The 20,828-nt window shown below is 38.9% G+C and overlaps 1 protein-coding gene across 1 annotated transcript in view; it reads right to left on the reverse strand.

The window, feature by feature from the left end:
• LOC140949610 (vascular cell adhesion protein 1-like) overlaps positions 1-20,828 on the reverse strand; it is a 37,927-nt gene that overhangs the window by 7,647 nt on the left and 9,452 nt on the right. The window contains exons 4-7 of the mRNA XM_073398768.1: positions 12,672-12,941; positions 10,913-11,191; positions 4,320-4,577; positions 1,412-1,684 (exon numbers count right to left, since the gene is read on the reverse strand). Coding sequence (XP_073254869.1) covers positions 1,412-1,684; positions 4,320-4,577; positions 10,913-11,191; positions 12,672-12,941 — 1,080 coding nt within the window. The remainder of the gene's footprint in view (positions 1-1,411; positions 1,685-4,319; positions 4,578-10,912; positions 11,192-12,671; positions 12,942-20,828) is intronic.

The raw sequence follows: 20,828 nt of genomic DNA on the forward strand, positions 1-20,828 counted from the left end.
AAGGGTAACCCTACCTGAGTGCTAGGATTACCCTTGCAAGACGGTTACCCGACAGTGTACCTTCCTTGTAAATGCTCTGCTAGGGACAACTTTCCTCCATCATGCGTGACCAGTAATCTTAACAACTTGGACGAAAATATCCAATTTCTGAACTGTAAAAGGTATTTTCCATAGAAAACTTCAAGTAAACCAGATCTAACTTAAACCCCTGCAAGGGTAACCCTAGCACAAGGGTAACCCTCTCTCCTTGTAAACAGGCCCTAAGTTGACAGTCTCTATTTGATTCTCGAGACTCGATTACGCTTCGAGTTTCGAGACGCGAGGATCGAGTCTCGAGTTCCGAGAAGCGAGGTTTTGACACAATAATTTTGTTTTCTGGAAGGAACGATGTCATACAGTCAAGTAGCCGTTCAGAAATTCGCGCTGATGATCAGTGCTTGCGGTGCGGTGTTCTGAGGTTCTGTAACCGTTTGGCAGCTTCGGCAAGCTTTCAATGAGCGTAACTTCAGTTTGGAGGAAGCAAATTTATCCTACATATCCAGTGTAATTGTAATTTGTTTACCCACGGAGCATTTAGATATTCATGAGAACTCGTTGAAACGTCTCCCTGCGTTTCAGACCGAATTGGAATTTGGAAGTGTTAGTTTTTGAGGAAAGGGGAAAACCAGAGTACCCGGAGAAAAACCTCTCGGAGCAAGGGAGAGAACCAACAACAAACTCAACCCACATATGGCGTCGACACCAGGATTCGAACCCGGGCCCCATTGGTGGAAGGACAGTGCTCTGACCATTGCGCCAAGCCTTGCTCCCAAAAGTGAGCAGTGAGAGTTAAGTTGGTAAATTTGAGTTTTTGTTGAACACAGGACTCTCACTCAGGGAAAGAACTGCAAAAACAGCTACTAACAGCAAGATCTCATCAAAGCAGAAGGGAGCTGCCTGCTTGCAACGGTGTCCAAGTCCCAAAAAAGATCAATGTCAATTTTCTTCTTACAACATCAATACAATAATATAAAAGGAAACGTTATGAGAAAAAGTGAAATAATCACCAGGGTCCAGTTGCCCGAACGCCACTTAGCTAATCTGGGGTTAAATGGTAACCCGGGTTTCTTTTTCTTTTTATCAAAAGCACTCTCTCGGATAACTTTCTCTATTCTTTTTAGAGTATCCAGTCATCAAGTTGTAGCCAGTAGGCAAAGAGAATTAAACTGGATTTGCTTTTTAAGCTCTCATATCTGAGTTCAAATTTCACACTAACCCTGGTTATCTTAACCCAGCTTCGAACAACCCAGCCGAGAGGAAAAAGCTTTAATCTATTGACAAATTCTCTCAGCTAATTCTGGAAAGAAATGTAAGGAGGCCAGTGTGGAGAATTTGTATGTGGATACTCCAAGATGTAGCGGCTTGAACTTACCATGTACAGTGAGAGTGAGGCTTTGTGGTGGTCCACTTCCTTCTGCATTGCTTGGCTCACAAGAATACACTTGACCATCGTGAGTATTAAGCTGTACGTTACTGATGTCATATGTTCCTGTCGCAGAGTTCCGGACAAGTACTGTGTTTCCACGTTTTAGGGTATATTCTGGAGCTGGATATCCATTTGCACTGCATGTAAGGGTTGCTGCTGTTCCTTCTACTACAGCATTGTTTGGAGTTCCAGTTGTAAAAGTAGTTGCTGTGGGAGCATCTGAGACGAAATAAATACCAAATGGATTACAATAAAATCAATCTACACACTCTTAAAAGAAAACCCCATTTCACTCCTACAGTATGGTAACCAATCAAACAGTTCGTATATAAATACCACGAGTGATATTTTGAAATTGTTATATGTAATTTCACAAGCCGTTAGGCGAGTAAAATTTGAGACAACTTCGAAATATCACAGGTGATGTTTGTGCCAACTATCATCTACAAATCATGCTATTATTCGTTTATTCTACTACCTGCAAAAGGTTTGTAATTTTTACAAGTAGGTATTTCAAATTAAGCTGAAATACCACTGCTCTAAGCCGATCAAATTGTAGAAATTTCTCATGTAGTAGTATAAACAGTAAAATCCTACGAAATAAATGACCCTAATTACTGCCCAAAAATTCAGAAAAAGAGGTTTGATTTGAGTGGTGAGACCACAGGATTCTGTCCACAAATTACTTAGAGCGACAGATAATCAAACCTTACGGTTATTCCTTTTCAAGAAGAGGTCCCGACACATCCCTTTTTTGTAGGAGTATTTATCTTATGTAATTTCTAAGTTAATAGAGACCTTTAGCATCAGTCAAACCGCAAACCGCAGTTTGCAGTTACGCGTTTGCAGTTTCGCGTTGCCGAGATTTCAAACTTTAGCAAGGCATTCAGTTCAGTTCAGTTCAGTTCATTTTTCTTTAGCCAAAATATAATACAATACAAGAATTCATAAAGGAATTGTAAGGTTGCAAGGGAGCCCAGAAGAAACCAGAAGGCTTATGAAGCCTGGGCTCCCCAGTCTCAAAGAAATAAGCAAAATAAAATGAAATTCGCGGAGTGATACGTTAAAAATAGGAACTAAACAGAGACTGAGTTAAGTTATGAATTCAGTAACAAGAAAGAAAAAAAAATTTAATTCTGGAGTGGAACAGAATACTTTCTTTTGTTAGTACGGCAGGAAGGAATATAAAATCAATTTGAACTACGCGTTCATTGTTTAGGGCCACCATGTCATTTTCATCAAATCGAAGCGCGTCACTTTAATCGCCCAAAAATCAGCAATAATTCATTGATTCGAGATGAAAAATCCAACAAACACATCGCAAACGGATATAAAAAGCTAGTTCATACCTCTAAACGCCAGGCTGTACAATTTTTTGTGGTAAAAAACCTTGCCGTTAATCACTTACCGCTGGAAGCCCTTCCTGCGGTTCAAACGTGAACTGCACCTGAACCTTGAAGTTATCAGGCCAAAAGGTGGTCGTGAGTCGCTTGGAATAGGTGGTCGTTAACAAGAGGTTCTAATTCTGATATTTCTTCAGGAGTAAGAACATGCATTTGTAGAATTACAATTACAGTGGAACCCCGTTAATATACGATCACCAATGGGCCAAAAAGATTAGGCCGTATTAACAAGCGTTTTTTTTTTCAAGAAAATATATGGCCGTTTTGCCAGGCGGCCAAAACAAAGTGGCCCTAAAAACGAGGTGACCGTTTTACCGAGGGTGGCTGTAATGTGGGGTTTTTTTACTGTACATTTAAGACCTAGGATGCCAAATGATTATTTTACAAACGAAAACCCTCCACGTCGCCAAATTTATCTCGATTAATCATGGTCAAATTGCCTCATGAAAAGTTCCTTAGAATGAGTGACTACCAAGCTTTTTTATACCCGAGGATTTGCTTTGTTTTTCACAACAATTCCCCCAAAAAGCAAAGCTGTCACAGTGAATTTATACAAAGAAAAATCTTTTCATGACGTAGACACTCGTCAGCGTAGACGCGTACTCTCGTTCCAGGTGACGCGTCCATTGCGTCAGTTTCCTGTCTGCGTTGTTCACAGTCTTTCTTTTAATTTGCGTTGTTCACTTAGTTCTGGGGTGCTTTCTATTATACTGGACCAACCGGTTAGAGACCACTCAGACTATATTATTAAGGGAAAATGGAACGCGTCGGAACCAAACCTCCGACCGAATTGATTGTTGGGTATGGTCGTAAGGGCTAGGGTCATATACTGCTAAGAGAAAAACGTGGGAAAACATCGTCAACATTCGGAGAAGCCCGTAATATATTTGTCTTTAAAAACTGATGAAAACCAGAACAAAAAACAAATTAAGGCGCGTTGCTCTACCATAGCCTTGTGTGCAACTGTGCATAAGGACAAAGTTTAGGTCTTGCGTCTGAAGCTTACATACACACGCTGCACTCGTAAACACTTACATCTGAACTATCCGCCATTTTGACTAGTGTGTGTAGTGACGAGCTGGAGCGGGACTGGAAACGACAATTTCTGAAAACGGAACGGCAATTTTTGGTCGGTCCGGACCGACAAGTCAAGGAGGACCACTTCTGGAGGTGGACTACTTTGACCGGAAAATTTCCACCTGGGCCAAACCGTTCCATTTACGTTTGCACCGAAATTTCCGGAAATTTTGGCATAATGGCAATCACCCTCGGCCTGCACTGTAGCGCTTTGACTGGGAAAATTTTGGTGTTTGGATTGGGGTGTGTGTGTGTGGGGGGGGGGGGGGGGGGAAGGAAGGTTGTCGCTTAACAAGAGGTGGTCGCATATGGAGGTTCGACTGTTTTAAGTAACATAATTTTGTGCACATACACTGCTGTTCCATTGTACTTACATTCCACATTTACCACTCGAAAAGCTTTTTTCTTGCCCCGAAAGTTGCTCGCCTCGCATGAATAGTTACCAGCATCTTCAACTTTTGCATTATTCAAAGCATAAGTCTTTTGTGTAGCTCCACTTAAAAACGCTCCGTTAAATTGCCAAGAGAGGGTTGGAACAGGATAACCATCAGCCGTACAGTCTAGTGTTATACTCTGTGACAGCTTGACGACTGCTGCTGGATTGGGTGTTACAGTGACTGTCTGGGGGGCATCTAAAAAAAGGATAGTAAAACACTGATAAATAAATAAGCTACAATCATCGTCAAAAGTGTTGGGAAGGTTGCCTTTTTTACCTCTTCTTTTTCTTCCTCCCCCCACCCCTGGCCCAATGTTGATCAAAACGTTAATGTTTGTGCGCGCAATTGTTCTGTTATATCCCAACATTGAATAGGGGGGACGGGGGATATTTAGCAAAAGAGAAAACTCTGTTTTTTCAGGATTAAAACGGACTACTGTTAAGTTGTACAACCTTCCCAACTAATTTTGTCTGTGATTGTCTGAAAATTCTGGGTGTGGCAGTAAAAGGTCAAAAATCGACGACTTTTTGTCAGTAGAAACGTCTTCAAAAAACACTCGTAAACAGTACTCTGTTGAAAAAAAATATTTGCCGTACCTTGTTAAGACAATTTTTGGGGCACACGCCTGTTTATATTCGGCATGTTTTGCAACCCGGTAAGCACAACTATTGCTCTTTATGGGGCACAGGAAGAGGGCCAAAATACAAGTGCAAGATTATTTTCGGTGAAAGCTATTGACTATAGCATAGGCTGATATGCTTTAAATGTTAAAGCAAGATATAGTGCGTTCACCAGTTCCCCAAAAAATCATTCGGATCGCTACATTGCAGCTGACATATTCCTTAGCAGCTCCCCCATTCTTTACAACATTCAGCACATGCCCATTTGCCACGCGAGCAAACTATGAGGCTGAGTGGAAATTTGCTGAATTCTAGAGGCTACTTTCTCTAGCTGAATAACTCTAGTTAAGCCCTTGTGGCACTGCTTTTCGAAACTGGTTTCAGAAAACGAGAACATAGTACGCTCTTGATTTAGATTAAGGCGTCTATTGTCTTCGTTAACCTAATTAAAAAGGATAACACACGCAAAGTCATCACACACCACATTACTCCATTTTCGTAGCCGAAAATAATTCCTTTATAGTAGCGCTAACGACAAGATAGCCTAATGGACTTGTTGGGGGCTTTGCAAGGACTTAACCAAACGAATTTAAATAGACATTTTAGCTTAATTCTAAGTAAAATACGACATTACTCCATGGATAGCGTTAAAATTAAACTAACTTTGCTAATTGACCTTTATGGGGCACTGTTTAAATGGAGTAATGTTGGGAAACAGTTGTTAAATTTATCCCCGTAGATAAATGCGACAAAAGCTGTCCATATTCTTACATGGTTTACATGTTTGTGCCCTTTTCTTGTTTGAAAGTTGGTTCATTGTGCATATATTTCGCATTTTCTTATGGAGTAATGTGGTGGAGTAATGTGGAAACCCATGTTGTTTACTGTTCTCAAATTATCTGAATGATTGACAGGCGACGCTAGCACAGCAATTTTTATATAAACTCTGAACATGGCTGAATAATTTCTTTTATAGAGGTTCCGTATTACTTTCAGGCCTTACGAAAATAAAGTCTAGAAGATTTTAATTCAGCACTTATCTCACTCCTCCCTCACAACTACAAATTTCATGTTTTTCTAGGATAGTTTAACACCGCCGGAATGAAAAAAAAAACTTTATTGTGGCAGCCTTTATGCCATTTGTATTTGTAACATCTTTCAAAATATTTCTCTGATAGGAAACAACAAAAGTTAACCAGGAATAATGCCGCTGATGAAAAAGATGCATGTATACATGACAACGACAGCAATCGTACAGTATTTTCTTACTTAAAAATACCCTCATGACTTCTCGCTAAATCTGGTGAAACAGACCAGCTGTGGCCATTCCTTCTACATAGTCCACGCGAAGGAAACGTCCTCTTGCTTCATGAGGAAAATTAAAGGCCTTAAATGTTTTCTTCTGGCGTTCTTAGAAGAAAGCGTTTTCACCCAGTGGATTTTGTGGTCACGCTATGAAATGTCACGCACGTCAGATGCAAAATTCTCCTACATGTATTTATGATTTTACCGAAATATAACCTTTATTATATTTTTTATATAGTTTGGAAAGTGCATTATCAGCACAGTTCCAGGGCGAGATATCTCAACCAAATGTTAAATGCGACAAGTTTTATATGCGTTTAAAGTTGATTTCCTATTCTCCTACAATCATCGTCAAAAGTGTTGGGAAGGTTGCCTTTTTTACCTCTTCTTTTTCTTCCTCCCCCCACCCCTGGCCCAATGTTGATCAAAACGTTAATGTTTGTGCGCGCAATTGTTCTGTTATATCCCAACATTGAATAGGGGGGACGGGGGATATTTAGCAAAAGAGAAAACTCTGTTTTTTCAGGATTAAAACGGACTACTGTTAAGTTGTACAACCTTCCCAACTAATTTTGTCTGTGATTGTCTGAAAATTCTGGGTGTGGCAGTAAAAGGTCAAAAATCGACGACTTTTTGTCAGTAGAAACGTCTTCAAAAAACACTCGTAAACAGTACTCTGTTGAAAAAAAATATTTGCCGTACCTTGTTAAGACAATTTTTGGGGCACACGCCTGTTTATATTCGGCATGTTTTGCAACCCGGTAAGCACAACTATTGCTCTTTATGGGGCACAGGAAGAGGGCCAAAATACAAGTGCAAGATTATTTTCGGTGAAAGCTATTGACTATAGCATAGGCTGATATGCTTTAAATGTTAAAGCAAGATATAGTGCGTTCACCAGTTCCCCAAAAAATCATTCGGATCGCTACATTGCAGCTGACATATTCCTTAGCAGCTCCCCCATTCTTTACAACATTCAGCACATGCCCATTTGCCACGCGAGCAAACTATGAGGCTGAGTGGAAATTTGCTGAATTCTAGAGGCTACTTTCTCTAGCTGAATAACTCTAGTTAAGCCCTTGTGGCACTGCTTTTCGAAACTGGTTTCAGAAAACGAGAACATAGTACGCTCTTGATTTAGATTAAGGCGTCTATTGTCTTCGTTAACCTAATTAAAAAGGATAACACACGCAAAGTCATCACACACCACATTACTCCATTTTCGTAGCCGAAAATAATTCCTTTATAGTAGCGCTAACGACAAGATAGCCTAATGGACTTGTTGGGGGCTTTGCAAGGACTTAACCAAACGAATTTAAATAGACATTTTAGCTTAATTCTAAGTAAAATACGACATTACTCCATGGATAGCGTTAAAATTAAACTAACTTTGCTAATTGACCTTTATGGGGCACTGTTTAAATGGAGTAATGTTGGGAAACAGTTGTTAAATTTATCCCCGTAGATAAATGCGACAAAAGCTGTCCATATTCTTACATGGTTTACATGTTTGTGCCCTTTTCTTGTTTGAAAGTTGGTTCATTGTGCATATATTTCGCATTTTCTTATGGAGTAATGTGGTGGAGTAATGTGGAAACCCATGTTGTTTACTGTTCTCAAATTATCTGAATGATTGACAGGCGACGCTAGCACAGCAATTTTTATATAAACTCTGAACATGGCTGAATAATTTCTTTTATAGAGGTTCCGTATTACTTTCAGGCCTTACGAAAATAAAGTCTAGAAGATTTTAATTCAGCACTTATCTCACTCCTCCCTCACAACTACAAATTTCATGTTTTTCTAGGATAGTTTAACACCGCCGGAATGAAAAAAAAAACTTTATTGTGGCAGCCTTTATGCCATTTGTATTTGTAACATCTTTCAAAATATTTCTCTGATAGGAAACAACAAAAGTTAACCAGGAATAATGCCGCTGATGAAAAAGATGCATGTATACATGACAACGACAGCAATCGTACAGTATTTTCTTACTTAAAAATACCCTCATGACTTCTCGCTAAATCTGGTGAAACAGACCAGCTGTGGCCATTCCTTCTACATAGTCCACGCGAAGGAAACGTCCTCTTGCTTCATGAGGAAAATTAAAGGCCTTAAATGTTTTCTTCTGGCGTTCTTAGAAGAAAGCGTTTTCACCCAGTGGATTTTGTGGTCACGCTATGAAATGTCACGCACGTCAGATGCAAAATTCTCCTACATGTATTTATGATTTTACCGAAATATAACCTTTATTATATTTTTTATATAGTTTGGAAAGTGCATTATCAGCACAGTTCCAGGGCGAGATATCTCAACCAAATGTTAAATGCGACAAGTTTTATATGCGTTTAAAGTTGATTTCCTATTCTCCTACAATCATCGTCAAAAGTGTTGGGAAGGTTGCCTTTTTTACCTCTTCTTTTTCTTCCTCCCCCCACCCCTGGCCCAATGTTGATCAAAACGTTAATGTTTGTGCGCGCAATTGTTCTGTTATATCCCAACAATGAATAGGGGGGACGGGGGATATTTAGCAAAAGAGAAAACTCTGTTTTTTCAGGATTAAAACGGACTACTGTTAAGTTGTACAACCTTCCCAACTAATTTTGTCTGTGATTGTAGTAATACTCATAATAATAATAATAATAATAATAATAATAATAATAATAATAATAATAATAATAATAATAATAATAATAATAATAATAATAATAATAATAATAATAATAATAATAATAATAATGTTCTCCCTAAATTTTAGCTCAGCAGAAAAGGGACCACTCATAGCCCGTAAGGCAAAAAATATGCACCAGAGGTGAACGTTTCTAGGGGGCAGGGGAGTAGTGGAGTGCGGGACATGACCCCGCCCTTGCTGGGAAATTTAGCAGCTAATCAGTACTCTGAACGTCATTCCTTCATTTTCTGACTTATTTTATGCAAATCGGCCGTTGTTACCTTTACACAACAATTTAAACGATTGATTCCAATAATTTTACTCTTTCTTCAATGTTCTCCTTCCAAAATGCGTGGCCCATAAAAAAGAAAAGCTGTGTATACTTTAGTACTTTTCCATATATTCATTCATTTCCTTGTGGCAAGTAGGAATTGGATCAGGTCATAACCTAGTATTTTAAAAGTATATTTTTTTAAAGTACTTATTTCACTTTAGTAAACCTTCAGGCCGTTGCTTCAGGCGGTAAGAAGTGTTGCTTCAGGCGCTAAGATAAGGAGAACACTGATTATGCATGATAATGATAATGACAATAAACAAAAAAACTACATAGAATCAAGGTTGCTATTACAAATGCTTGGCCCATATATACATGTACATACTATTATGTAATGTAGCCAGCACTCATTTTCACTTCCACTAAGTATTATGAAATGCATAGAATGCAATCTAATCATACACGTTTTGACCTTCTATCACGTGAAACATGCTTAACAAACCAGCATTGAAGCGAGAGTGATTTGACTTTGATCAGAATCCTAAAACTCGCCTGCACTTTCCTAACCTTTGGTTATTAACAATTATTCCTCGAGCCCGAATGGGCTCTGAATCAATAGCCCATGAGGCAGAAGGTCAAATGGGCTTTTGACTCAGAGGCCATGAGTGCGAGAGGAATAATTGTTTTAGTAAAATCCAACTAGTTGGTCAAAAATATCGAGAATAAAAAAATTTTAGCTAGTTAAAGCTAGACTTTAATCCTTTTTTGCCACCAAAAAGTGCACGCTTTTCACCACAAGTAGGCTATAACATATAGCCTAGTAGTTGCTCAACCAATCAGAATGCAGCATTGATAATAGACCACTAGTTGGATTTTACTAACTACCAATAGATAGTTTTTAAGTCAAACTGGGCTGGAGAACAATGATAGAAAAAGAAAGACAGAATTTTTCAAATTGAAATAATGCCCATTTTGGGGGTGGAACGATGCAATAACAAAAAATTTTTCTGTTGGAATAATGGCAAAAAATTTTGATTTTTAAGGGGGTGGAAATTTTTAAGAAAAAATTGTGTAGCAATAATCACCTGGTTATTCCTCTTCACCCCCAAGTAAACTACAATCATGGAAAAAAGTCTTGGGACACTTTTGCCTTTTTGAGGCATTTTCCAATTCACGCAGGTCCAACCCCACGCCCCTCACCCCACAAACAATATTGGATGCGTGTATCCAGAATTTTTTCCGAGTTTTAACTTTGTATAGGGTGGGGGGAGGGAGATCTGCAAGAAAATTTCGAAAAGGATGCACTGTTTTAAGAGGGAACCGACAAATACCAGAAAAATTAGCCTGAATTTCAGGCTACAGAAAAATATGAATATTGCAGTACTATCCCAAGGACTTTTGTCCGGGATTGTAGTTTGAGTCAGAATCTCCTTTGTACAATGGTCCTAAGCAGGCAGAAAGAGGGTACTGTCCAAAGGCCAGCTGAATTTAAGGTTTTTTTCAGCCCTAACTTTTATGATAATTATTCTTTGGATTGACCAAGTGTTGTAAGGTGCAAAAAGATTACATGTAGTTTGAGTCAAAAGGGCAAGAAGAAAATATTAATTATATTTTCTCAGCAGCCTCTCTTAAGTGAACTTGTTATTAAAGTAAAACTCACAGTTAACAGTAAGAAAGGTAGATCTTTCTTCTCCAGTTCCCACATCATTTCTGCTAGAACAACTGTATCGGCCAGCACTTCCCTTTTTAACCTTTGTCACTGTTAATTCTTGACCAGAATTGACCAAATCTCCACTTGAACCACTGGGTATTATTACTCCATTTTTAAACCAGTTGTATGTGGTAGGTGAGGGAACAGCATCAGCTCGACAGGAGAATGACACATTAGTGCCATCATTTACTGTTCGATTCGACGTCAGAAAATTAATTTGAGGCTTATCTAAAAACATGAAAAAAAAACTTTATTACTACAGTTTCAGAATGTTGTATAATCCTACAGGAGGATTGTAGCCTGTTCGACAGACAAAAATAAAACTCAGGATTTGACAATGCGCCATCATTGGTCTGTCCATAGATGCCATCGTCCATTTGTTAATCAGGTTGAAGGGAAATTTGTTGGGGATCAGAACAAGAATCCTGGTGCTGCTTTGCAAACTTTACTAACTGGGTGTATAGATTACATCTGCGACGGCACGCAGGCTACCATCAGTCAGTGTGGCTGAATTGCATTCCAGAGTTTCAAATCCTATTCTAATGACTAGCTGGATTTGTTTATTAAGTACACGCAGTTATATGACTTATATTTCTAAATTAAAAGGGACAGGTTCACGGTTCAGCGCATGCTGATTAATTAAATTACATTTTTCCAATTTATTATCAATTCTATCAGTTAATAACCCCACGCACATGTATCTCAGTGATCTCAGAGTGTATTTCAAAGTAGAAGTGTATTTCACAGTAACCTGAAGTGGGCTGGAGGAGTACTAAAATCGCAGGAAAATTAGCCATTTTGCCAGCACTACCAACGTTTAATTTATTGTTGACCCAAGGGTTTTATTCCATGGTTGATTAATTTACAGCTATTTGCACCTAAGTTGATCAAGAAACTGCCAGGGGAGTGTGCAGATTGGTTCTTTGACAACATTATGACATGATCATATTGCTTGCATAGACAATACAGCATGTCCCGGCGCAAAAATAGCACTTTGTTTAACGAGCATGCGCTCAACCAAAAAAAGTCCAGATTCTGGCTTTTTTGCATGTGATCTGTGAAAGGATTGTATCATGCCCTCCTCCCGGAAACAGATTACAGAGATAAAGGGAGAGGGCATGATCGCAGGCTATTCCAAATTTAACTCCTCCACCTCGCATGCATGTAAACAACTGTTTTGCCTCCTGCCTAACTGGGTTTTTAATCATGTTACAATGTTCAAATGTATGTCTGATTTGGATTGATTTTGCCTATAAATACTTTGACAGTAGTCCCTGAAAACTTTTTGGGGCAGCTAAGTAGATTTTATTTATTTGAATCCATCAGAAAACTAATCATCTACTATTCCACCTTTTTTCCATCAAACAAAACAGTTTTAGGCTACGTTACTAGACATAATAGACTTCAGTTTAAATGCATGTAGCTTGAACTAAATGTATATAGAACATGTGTAGGGAAGGTAAAACAAGCAAAAATGATATTTTGAAAAGAAAATACATAAAATGGCTCTTGAACTAATAAAAATTGAATTTGGACAGCTGTTTGTGGTGTAATGCCTAGAAAGCCAGGGGAAAAAATACAGTGTTTATTAAGTGTTAAAGGAAAATGGGGCATACGGCGGTACATGTACATAACATTAATTTTCATGCAAATACTAAGAACTCAGTTTCAAAAGACTAATTAATTAACACAAACTGAACACACTTACATCTCACTATCACAGTCACTTGGTAACTATCAGGTTGCACGTTCGGTAACGGAACAGCAACACGAGCTGTACAGGTGTATGTCCCTGCATCTTGTTTGGCAGCTGATGATATGGTGTAGTTGGTAATCGAGGTTTGCTGCTTAACTGAAGTGCCGTTTGTCCAGGTGATAGATGGTTTGGGGTTGCCAGTGGCAACACACAGTAGCGTTATCACATTGCCTTCATCTACTGTTACAGTACGTTGAGATTTCAGTGTGATTTTTGGTGCAACTGAGGATTAAAGAACAAAGATCAGCAAAAACACGCAGTGAATACATGTACCCCTTTCATCCCCAATATCCACATACAAATTCTCCAGACTGGTCTCCATACACTTCCTTAAACAAAAAGTTGAGAGAATTTGGTTTAAGATCAAAGCCTTTTCTCTTAGGTGATCATATTATTAACTCTCATAACCATTTCTCTTGGCAACATATGGATATTGTTAGGAGAAAATTGATGTTGGTCACTATTGGGGCTTGAAGGGGTACCCCCACATGCAACCCAGACACAAGTACAGGTACATGAACAGTAAAATGAGTCCATGAAAGCTTTCTCAGGTATCATATATTAAGGCCAAAAGAGCCTGTATACATGGAGGTGGGGGACCCCAGGCAGGTGAGGTAACCCGCTTAGGTGGGGTAACCCGCCAGTCCATACATTTTCTCACTTTAATTTGATAACATTTCCATGATAAGTGGGGTGACCCGCCAAGGTGGATAAGCCTGGTCTGCCAGACCAGGTGACCCTCTTAGCCGGGGTCAGATTTTGCCATGTACGTGTAAACATTTCAAGGTGGGGTAACCCGCCTAGCTGGGGTCAGATTTGTGATACATTGTACATCAAATTTGCGCAAAATTCACTTTGGCAGTGGCTTTGCATCATTATTAAAGGTAACAATAGAATGCCAGTGCAGCACTGAAGGTTGCAGCAAGTGAGTGTGGAAGAGCATTAAATGCCAAAACACGTGGTTTGCCAGCATTTTTCCTTTTTACATGCTTACGAACCATTCAATAATCTTGGGAAAGTGCACCCCTGGATGGTGGGGTTATAAGATTGCACGTACATGTAAAGGAGGGTTATTTTTTTACCCCACCTAAGCAGGTTACCTCACCGACCTCGTGTTCCCCAACTTCATGTAAACAGCAGGCCCTTAGTTACAGTGTACAGTGAAACCTCTGCGGACCCCCAATCAAGCGAACACCCTCTATTAAGCCGACACTAAGCCAGGTCCTGAAAATTAACGTCTTATATTTCCCCTTACAATGAACCCCTATTCAGCAGACACCTCTAGCTATTAAGCAGATGCGGACACTAAAATAAATTGTATTTGGCTAATTTCTATTGTTAAAAACCTCTATTAAGCGGACACTGGACTGAATTGACAAGTACTAGTACTTGTAGTACTGGATTATGTTCTTGAAATATGTATTGTAGTCGATTAATAAAGATAAGGGAAAGTTCATTTAATATGACAAGGGGGGGGGGGGGATGAAGATATTGAAACTCAAAGCTTGAAATTTTAGCAGCCCCCCTCGCTAGCGGTTCAATTTTTTAGGAGCCCCCTCCCTGGTAGTCGAAAAAATTTCAGAGCCCCCCCCCCCCCGCCCCGTCCTCCTTCATTTCTTAACATTTCTTGTTACAGAGTCATCGTTTTTATAGTTCCCGTTAGCAGATTTTGAAATCTTGTTGAATCAATGTGGTTTTATTATAAAAAGTTTGAGCATTTCTAATTTTTGAAATTTTCTAAAGCATTTTTGGGATGAACAAGAGTGTAATAATTACTGAGACTACATTTGTTATATCTGTAAACCACGTGATATAGCTGAGTTGCACAGGTCATTAAATTGTTGAGTTGAAAACCATCCGATCTGTATGATGATGTCATGTGTTGGTTTTGAAGTATACAAATTTTCGGAGCCCCCCCTCCTAGCGCAACAATTTTTTCAGAGCCCCCCCTTCGGGTGTCTAAAAATTTTCGGAGCCCCCCCTCAATATCTTCATCCCCCCCCCCTTGTCATATTAAATGAACTTTCCCTAAATCAGTACATTTAGCTGTCAATAAACTACAGGTAGATTAGACCAATATTCAGTTGGTAATTAATGAACTTGAACTCTGGATAGCTTCCTCAACAACATGGAACTTTATAATTATTACAGTACAGAGTAACTGTTGATATTACTCGTTAACAAACATTGCACAGTTTTTACCGACAAATCCCTATTAAGCGGACACCCTCTATTCAGCGGACACTTGAGGTTTCACTGTATTTTGTACATAAAGTATGTTAAATAAATTGGTATATTATTTTTACTCATTTAATGTGTAAAACATCTTTTACAATCCTGGATACAGGGTTTGAAAAATACTTGCACTATATGGTACCTCTTAGAATTAACCTAACATAAGGTCTGAAAGGGGTTTTGTGTGATCCGTGAATTGACCGGTAAAGAGAGCGCGAATCGGGAAAACTCATGAAATAAAGTCATGATTGATGAAACATTATATTCACTTTGACTAGTGATCACCTAACATTTGGCGTAATGGCGTATAATGGCGTATTTTCCGCAACAAAGAATGAATAAAGTGCAAATACTGGCCATTTCTGAAAGACATTCTGAAAGCATCTTTGAGCCAAAAACCACAAATTTTTGCAGGACACTTCTTTGTGATTTTTTGGATTTTAGGCAATTTACCGTAGAGATTCAAGCAAGAATGATACAGAAAATAATATAGACTCTTGTTTTTTTCTCAGTCTACATTCTACATTAAATTTAGATTTGTCACATTGTCACATAAACTCGTTATTTTGCTTGTGCATTCAGTTAGTTTTTCCCTCTATAAAGTGACAGTCCCCTCTAAGTAATGAAAGCTACATTGTAGTAAAGACAGCTAAGCATATGCCAAAATTCAACCTAAACAGGCCCGTAGCCAGGTTTTTTTTATGGGGAGGTGCGATCCAAGGAGGAGGCGGACCAAACAAGACCGGATGAGGAAGTCTCCGGGTGGAGGGGGGGGGGTGTGGTAGTGAATTAGGGTCTGAGACTGTATTGCGAATGTTTTGAAAAACACGGATATTTCTCAAATTTTGAAATTTCAAAATTGATTTTTTTTGGCAAAGAGACAGCTTTATTATTATCTGTTAGACGGTGGACGTGCATAGCAGCCAGGGAAGAGAGCCTCTTTTGTGCCGTGAGTATTACTTTTTTTCCACAGAAAACAGTAGACATTTAAAACTATGCTCAAAGATAAAGGGCTACTCAAAAAAACGAAAAATGCATATCATCACCCCTCCTCCCTACAGGCCTGCTAAAATCAACTTCAAATCGGGCACATTTTGTAGTTTTTCTTTCACGCTGACGTCAAGATGAACAAAACCAGTACATGTATGAAACCTTTTACAATCCCCTTTTTTAGAAACATACTTTCCTTGACCATTGTACAGAATGTACATGAAATTTCTTCAAAAACTTTGCTGCCTTGGTTGGGTCAAAAAAGACCAAGCGCTCTACTGTGAAGAAAACAATGTTGAATTCCTCAAAGGCTTTCATGTCCACAAAAAAAATGAGCACAGTGTTTTCACCAGGATTTTGCCTTAGGGAGTCCCAGGGCCGCTTCTGTTGAGAAACAGGGGCCCTGTAAGAACATTAGGGGGACAAAGTAAGCCTGCACTCCAAACGATCTGTTACATTCGAAGTACCTACCTGATCCAATAAGGTGGACGGGGTGTTTATGATTCGATAATGATGCATGCACCAATCTTCGCAATGCAAGTGGGACCAACAAAAGTTAAGGAAGTAAAATTAAAGAATTTGAATCTTTTGATATCATGTTTTTATGTTTTTTAACTTCATTCAACCAAGCAAAATGCTGGGGTGTTACATACCCGCCAACTCTAACGCATTATGTGTAAGTCTCATGCTTGTGGACTAAAGACATGTATCCCACACATCAAAGCCAATTTTCTCACACCTGAATAACAGATCCTGACAAATTGTTTTTTACTAAAACACAATGGCTGCTGGGGAGTTAACTGAATTATTTCCAATTAACCAGGGCTGTCAAAAAGTTTTAAGAAGCAGGCTGATAATGAGTAAAAGGCGGCTTTGGAACTCGCACCAAAGGCACAAGTTCTTGAGGGCTGAGGCATCTAGGGACATTTTGAAATTTAGAGTCTCCGAAATGGTTTTTCCAGGGATTTTCAGGAGGTACTTTCCACTGCGGACACCATGCTGTTTCGTCAGAATACATGCAAGACTGGGAAAAATGCCGTCAAAATGTCCCAGGCGTTCCACAATATCGCACGGTTCAAACGTTTCATGTTTAAAATTATATGTGTTCAATGTCATTCAAAACTGGGAAACGGATGCTTTACAATTTTATTTAATGGTGCTTATTTTTTGTCATCAATTATGGTAGAAGGAGATGAAAGTAGCTGGCTAAGGATGGCTAACTAGCCGGCGGTTTTGGCCGGCTACCAGCCCTGATTAACTAATAATAAATAGTTATTATTAAAGTCAACTCGTTTAAAAAAGATGCGAGTGCGGCCGCATTTTCTACAGTCTTAGGAGAGTTCTAACCGGGTTATGCAAATAAAGCACGAACAATAGGTTTTCTTAACCAGGTGACATTTTTTAAACCCACCTCGCGAGGTAGTTTAACGCAGGTTAAACTTATCAATCAGGTGATCATCTCTGCCTACGCGTGAGAATGGTCCAAACTTTGGCTTTACTATGCACACAAGCACGACAGTTTGGAAATTACTTCTTTTGCCCCAAGGTCAGCTTTCCTTTTCCTTTCGTAACACAATTGAGTTAAGATTTAAGGAGTCGACCTCTTTTCATCAGTAGTACGGGTCAATGCCATCAATCTTTGGCTTCAAAGAGTAGGCAGGGCTGAAAATACTGGCTGGTCAACGGACAATGTCCGACCTGATTGCGGACTTGACCGGTCAAACCCCAGTCTTGCCAAGATGACGTTGAAAACTGTGACAAGGTCTATTCTCAACAGGCCGCAATCCAATTCTCCATGAATAATGTTAGTGCGTCAATTATTAATAATAATAATTTCTTTATAAGTCGAACAAGAATCTCATTTGCGGACTCGATTCCAGAATAGTCTAATAAAAATTAATTTTAAGCTAATGGAGAGGGAACATCGTTGTCTATCTCGGCACTTAATTCTCCTTCTTGTAAACAACTTTATGTAAACTTCTGTTGACATTTGAGCCCTTTGTGATAAAGTGTTGCGGGATGACCCAAATGAAAACTCTGCTGTATATCTATTGGCTACTGACAATAAATTAATTAATTAATTATCTTTGGGGAACAAACTTCTCGCCAGTGCAATTCAACTTCTTTGCCGAAAATATTAGCAACGATTCTTCTTTGTGGAGGAGACTTTTGAAAACGTGTCCAGCAAGGAAAAAGATCAGGTTTCACCAATGTTCTTTTCTGAACATCAACGTAAAACAAACGTCTGCAGATTTTGTTCTTTAATAACCCCAATCATTTTTTTTTTCGTATAATTCCTAAACTTTGTTAAACTGTATGTGTATTCCATTTCCTAAAACCTTGAGAGTTTGAAAAGGATTTATGCTTCACTTTTTACCTTTAGAGACTTCGGACACCGCCGTACGAGGAACTCTACAACGTGTGAATACATTTTTCACCAACTTGCTGTCAAAAATGTGAACGTCATTCAATGTAGTAACAACGATCTATTGCCAGCGTAATTCGATATTCCTTAGGCAAAAAAAAATAGTATTCATTATTTGACCAGCCAGAATTGGGGTTTGTCCGAGCTAAAAAATATTTGGCCGGTCATCATGACCGGCGACCTGCTCTCCGTTATTTTCAGCCCTGGTAGGTGTTACTGGTATTATACTACTACATGAGAAATTTCCACAATTTGGTTGGCTTAGAGCAGTGGTATTTCAGCTTAATTTGAAATACCTACATGTGAAAATTACAAACCTTTCCCGGGTAGTAGTATAAACAAATAATAGCATGATTTGTACATGATATTTGGCTTATAAAATAATACCACTCGTGATATTTCAAAATTGTCTCAAATTTCACTCGCCTAACGGCTCGTGAAATTACGTATAGCAATTTCGAAATATCACTTGTGGTATTTATGCCAAATATCACTACAAATCATGCTATTACCTATACTAAAATAAATAAATAATAATAACTTTTGTCACTCACTCTTAGGTGAGCATTATGAGCGGCCCAAGCGAGCAAAGAAAACCAAACACCGCGCGCCAATGAATGACTTTGTTAGAGTCTAGATTGAGTCTGTCTGCTGACAAAAAACTCTTTTAACCAGGTTATACACAGTATTCACAAATGGCGGACACGCGGGAAAAAACTGGTGCCTAGTCATGAAAGCGAGGCGTTGGAGGATAAACAAAAATTACAAATGAAGACTTTCAGTGAACTTGCAGAGTGTTTAGCACGGATTCCACCTAAAATAACTTTGTATGGACCTCTTTTTAAATACAATTACGTGGGATGTCTTCTGCTTTTAATGTTTAGTACTGATTTGCTGTTTGCAATCAAAAGGGACGCGTATATCTCCAAGGAAACAGGATGATTTTGTAGGTTTCCGAAGAATCAGAAGTTCGACAAGTGGGCAATGGCTGGAGAAAAGCGACAAACATGTTGGCCCAAACTTCACACTGAACCCGAATACGAAAGCCAGCTCCCTGCAATTCGGTAAAACAAATAAAAACAGATATTGGTGGCAAGGAAAAAAGAAATAAGCGACGGATATATCAGCCTACTTAGTGCCATTACACAAAACAGGTCAAGTCGAGAGCGGGTGAAAGATTCATTCACGAGACTCATTTATTCATGTAAGTGTCATTTCATACATATCTATGTATGTCTGTATTTACAACTTCCTTTGGATCATATTAATTCCGTCGCTTTGGAGTGAATTGTTAGAGGTACGTTGGCAGAGCTTAGCAAAAATCTTTTGATTTCTTTATCATTGCGAAATAAAATAATTTTATCAAAATTAGAAGCTAAAGTGTGTGAATCTTATGGCTTGCTGTTTGCCTGGTCTCCTTTAGGGCATTATCTTGGAGAACTCTTGGTAAAAAAGTGGTATAAAGCTCACATTTTACTAGGTTAAACGTTTCAGGCAATGTTTGTGTCAGGGCTGAACACGGCAAGCTTCTCAGTTTCGAATAATTAAATTCGAGTCCGGATCCGTTTAAAAAGACCATCATTTTATTTATTTATGTATTCTTCACTTTTAAAATATTATGGAACATAAAGTTAAAACTCTTAACAGCCAAAGATAAGAAATACGAAAATTACTCGCTGAAATGATATGTGGCCGGCTTACCGAGTCTGCCGAGTAACATGTTGAAATTTTGAACGTACTCCACTCGATCACTCCTGCATTTATACTAAAAAATAGATCTAATTGATGCCCTTCATCGATAAAGACCAGAGAATAACGTCCTGGCAAACCAAAACCAAACATAACTTCATCGAAACCTCAGTCTCCGCTTCTTTCCTGTCTTCCTTTTTTCTATCTCAACTTGAACTGTTTTGTTCAATAGCAGACGTCTCTTGCATTAACAAGTAGGCCATATATCTTATTTCTTTTTTTCTTGCCACCAAGATTTTTATTTTGCATTGTTTATATTTGTGTTTTACCGAATTGCAGGGAGCCGGGTTCAGTGTGAAGTGTGGGCCAACATGTTTGCCGCTTTTCTCCAGCCATCGCCCACTTGTCGAGCTTCTGGGCTTCGGGAACCTACAAAATCATCCTGTTTCCTTGAAGATATACGCGTCCCTTTTGATTGCAAACAGCAAATCAATACTAAACATTAAAAGGAGAAGACGTCCCACGTAATTGTATCGTACAAAGTTATTTTAGGTGGAATCGGTGCTAAACACTCTGCAAGTTCACTGAAAGTCTTCATTTGTAATTTTTGTTCATCCTCCAACGCCTCGCTTTCATGACTAGGCACCAGTTTTTCCCCGCGTGTCCGCCATTTGTGAATACGGTGTATGTTCCAAAGAATTTGTTACCAGGTTTTTCAAAAACTAACCTGGTTAACTTGCCAAGCACAGCCGCAGACAATACTGAAGTAA

Source organism: Porites lutea, chromosome 10 (assembly GCF_958299795.1).
Source record: "Porites lutea chromosome 10, jaPorLute2.1, whole genome shotgun sequence".
In the NCBI taxonomy this organism is placed as follows: Eukaryota; Metazoa; Cnidaria; class Anthozoa; order Scleractinia; family Poritidae; genus Porites; species Porites lutea.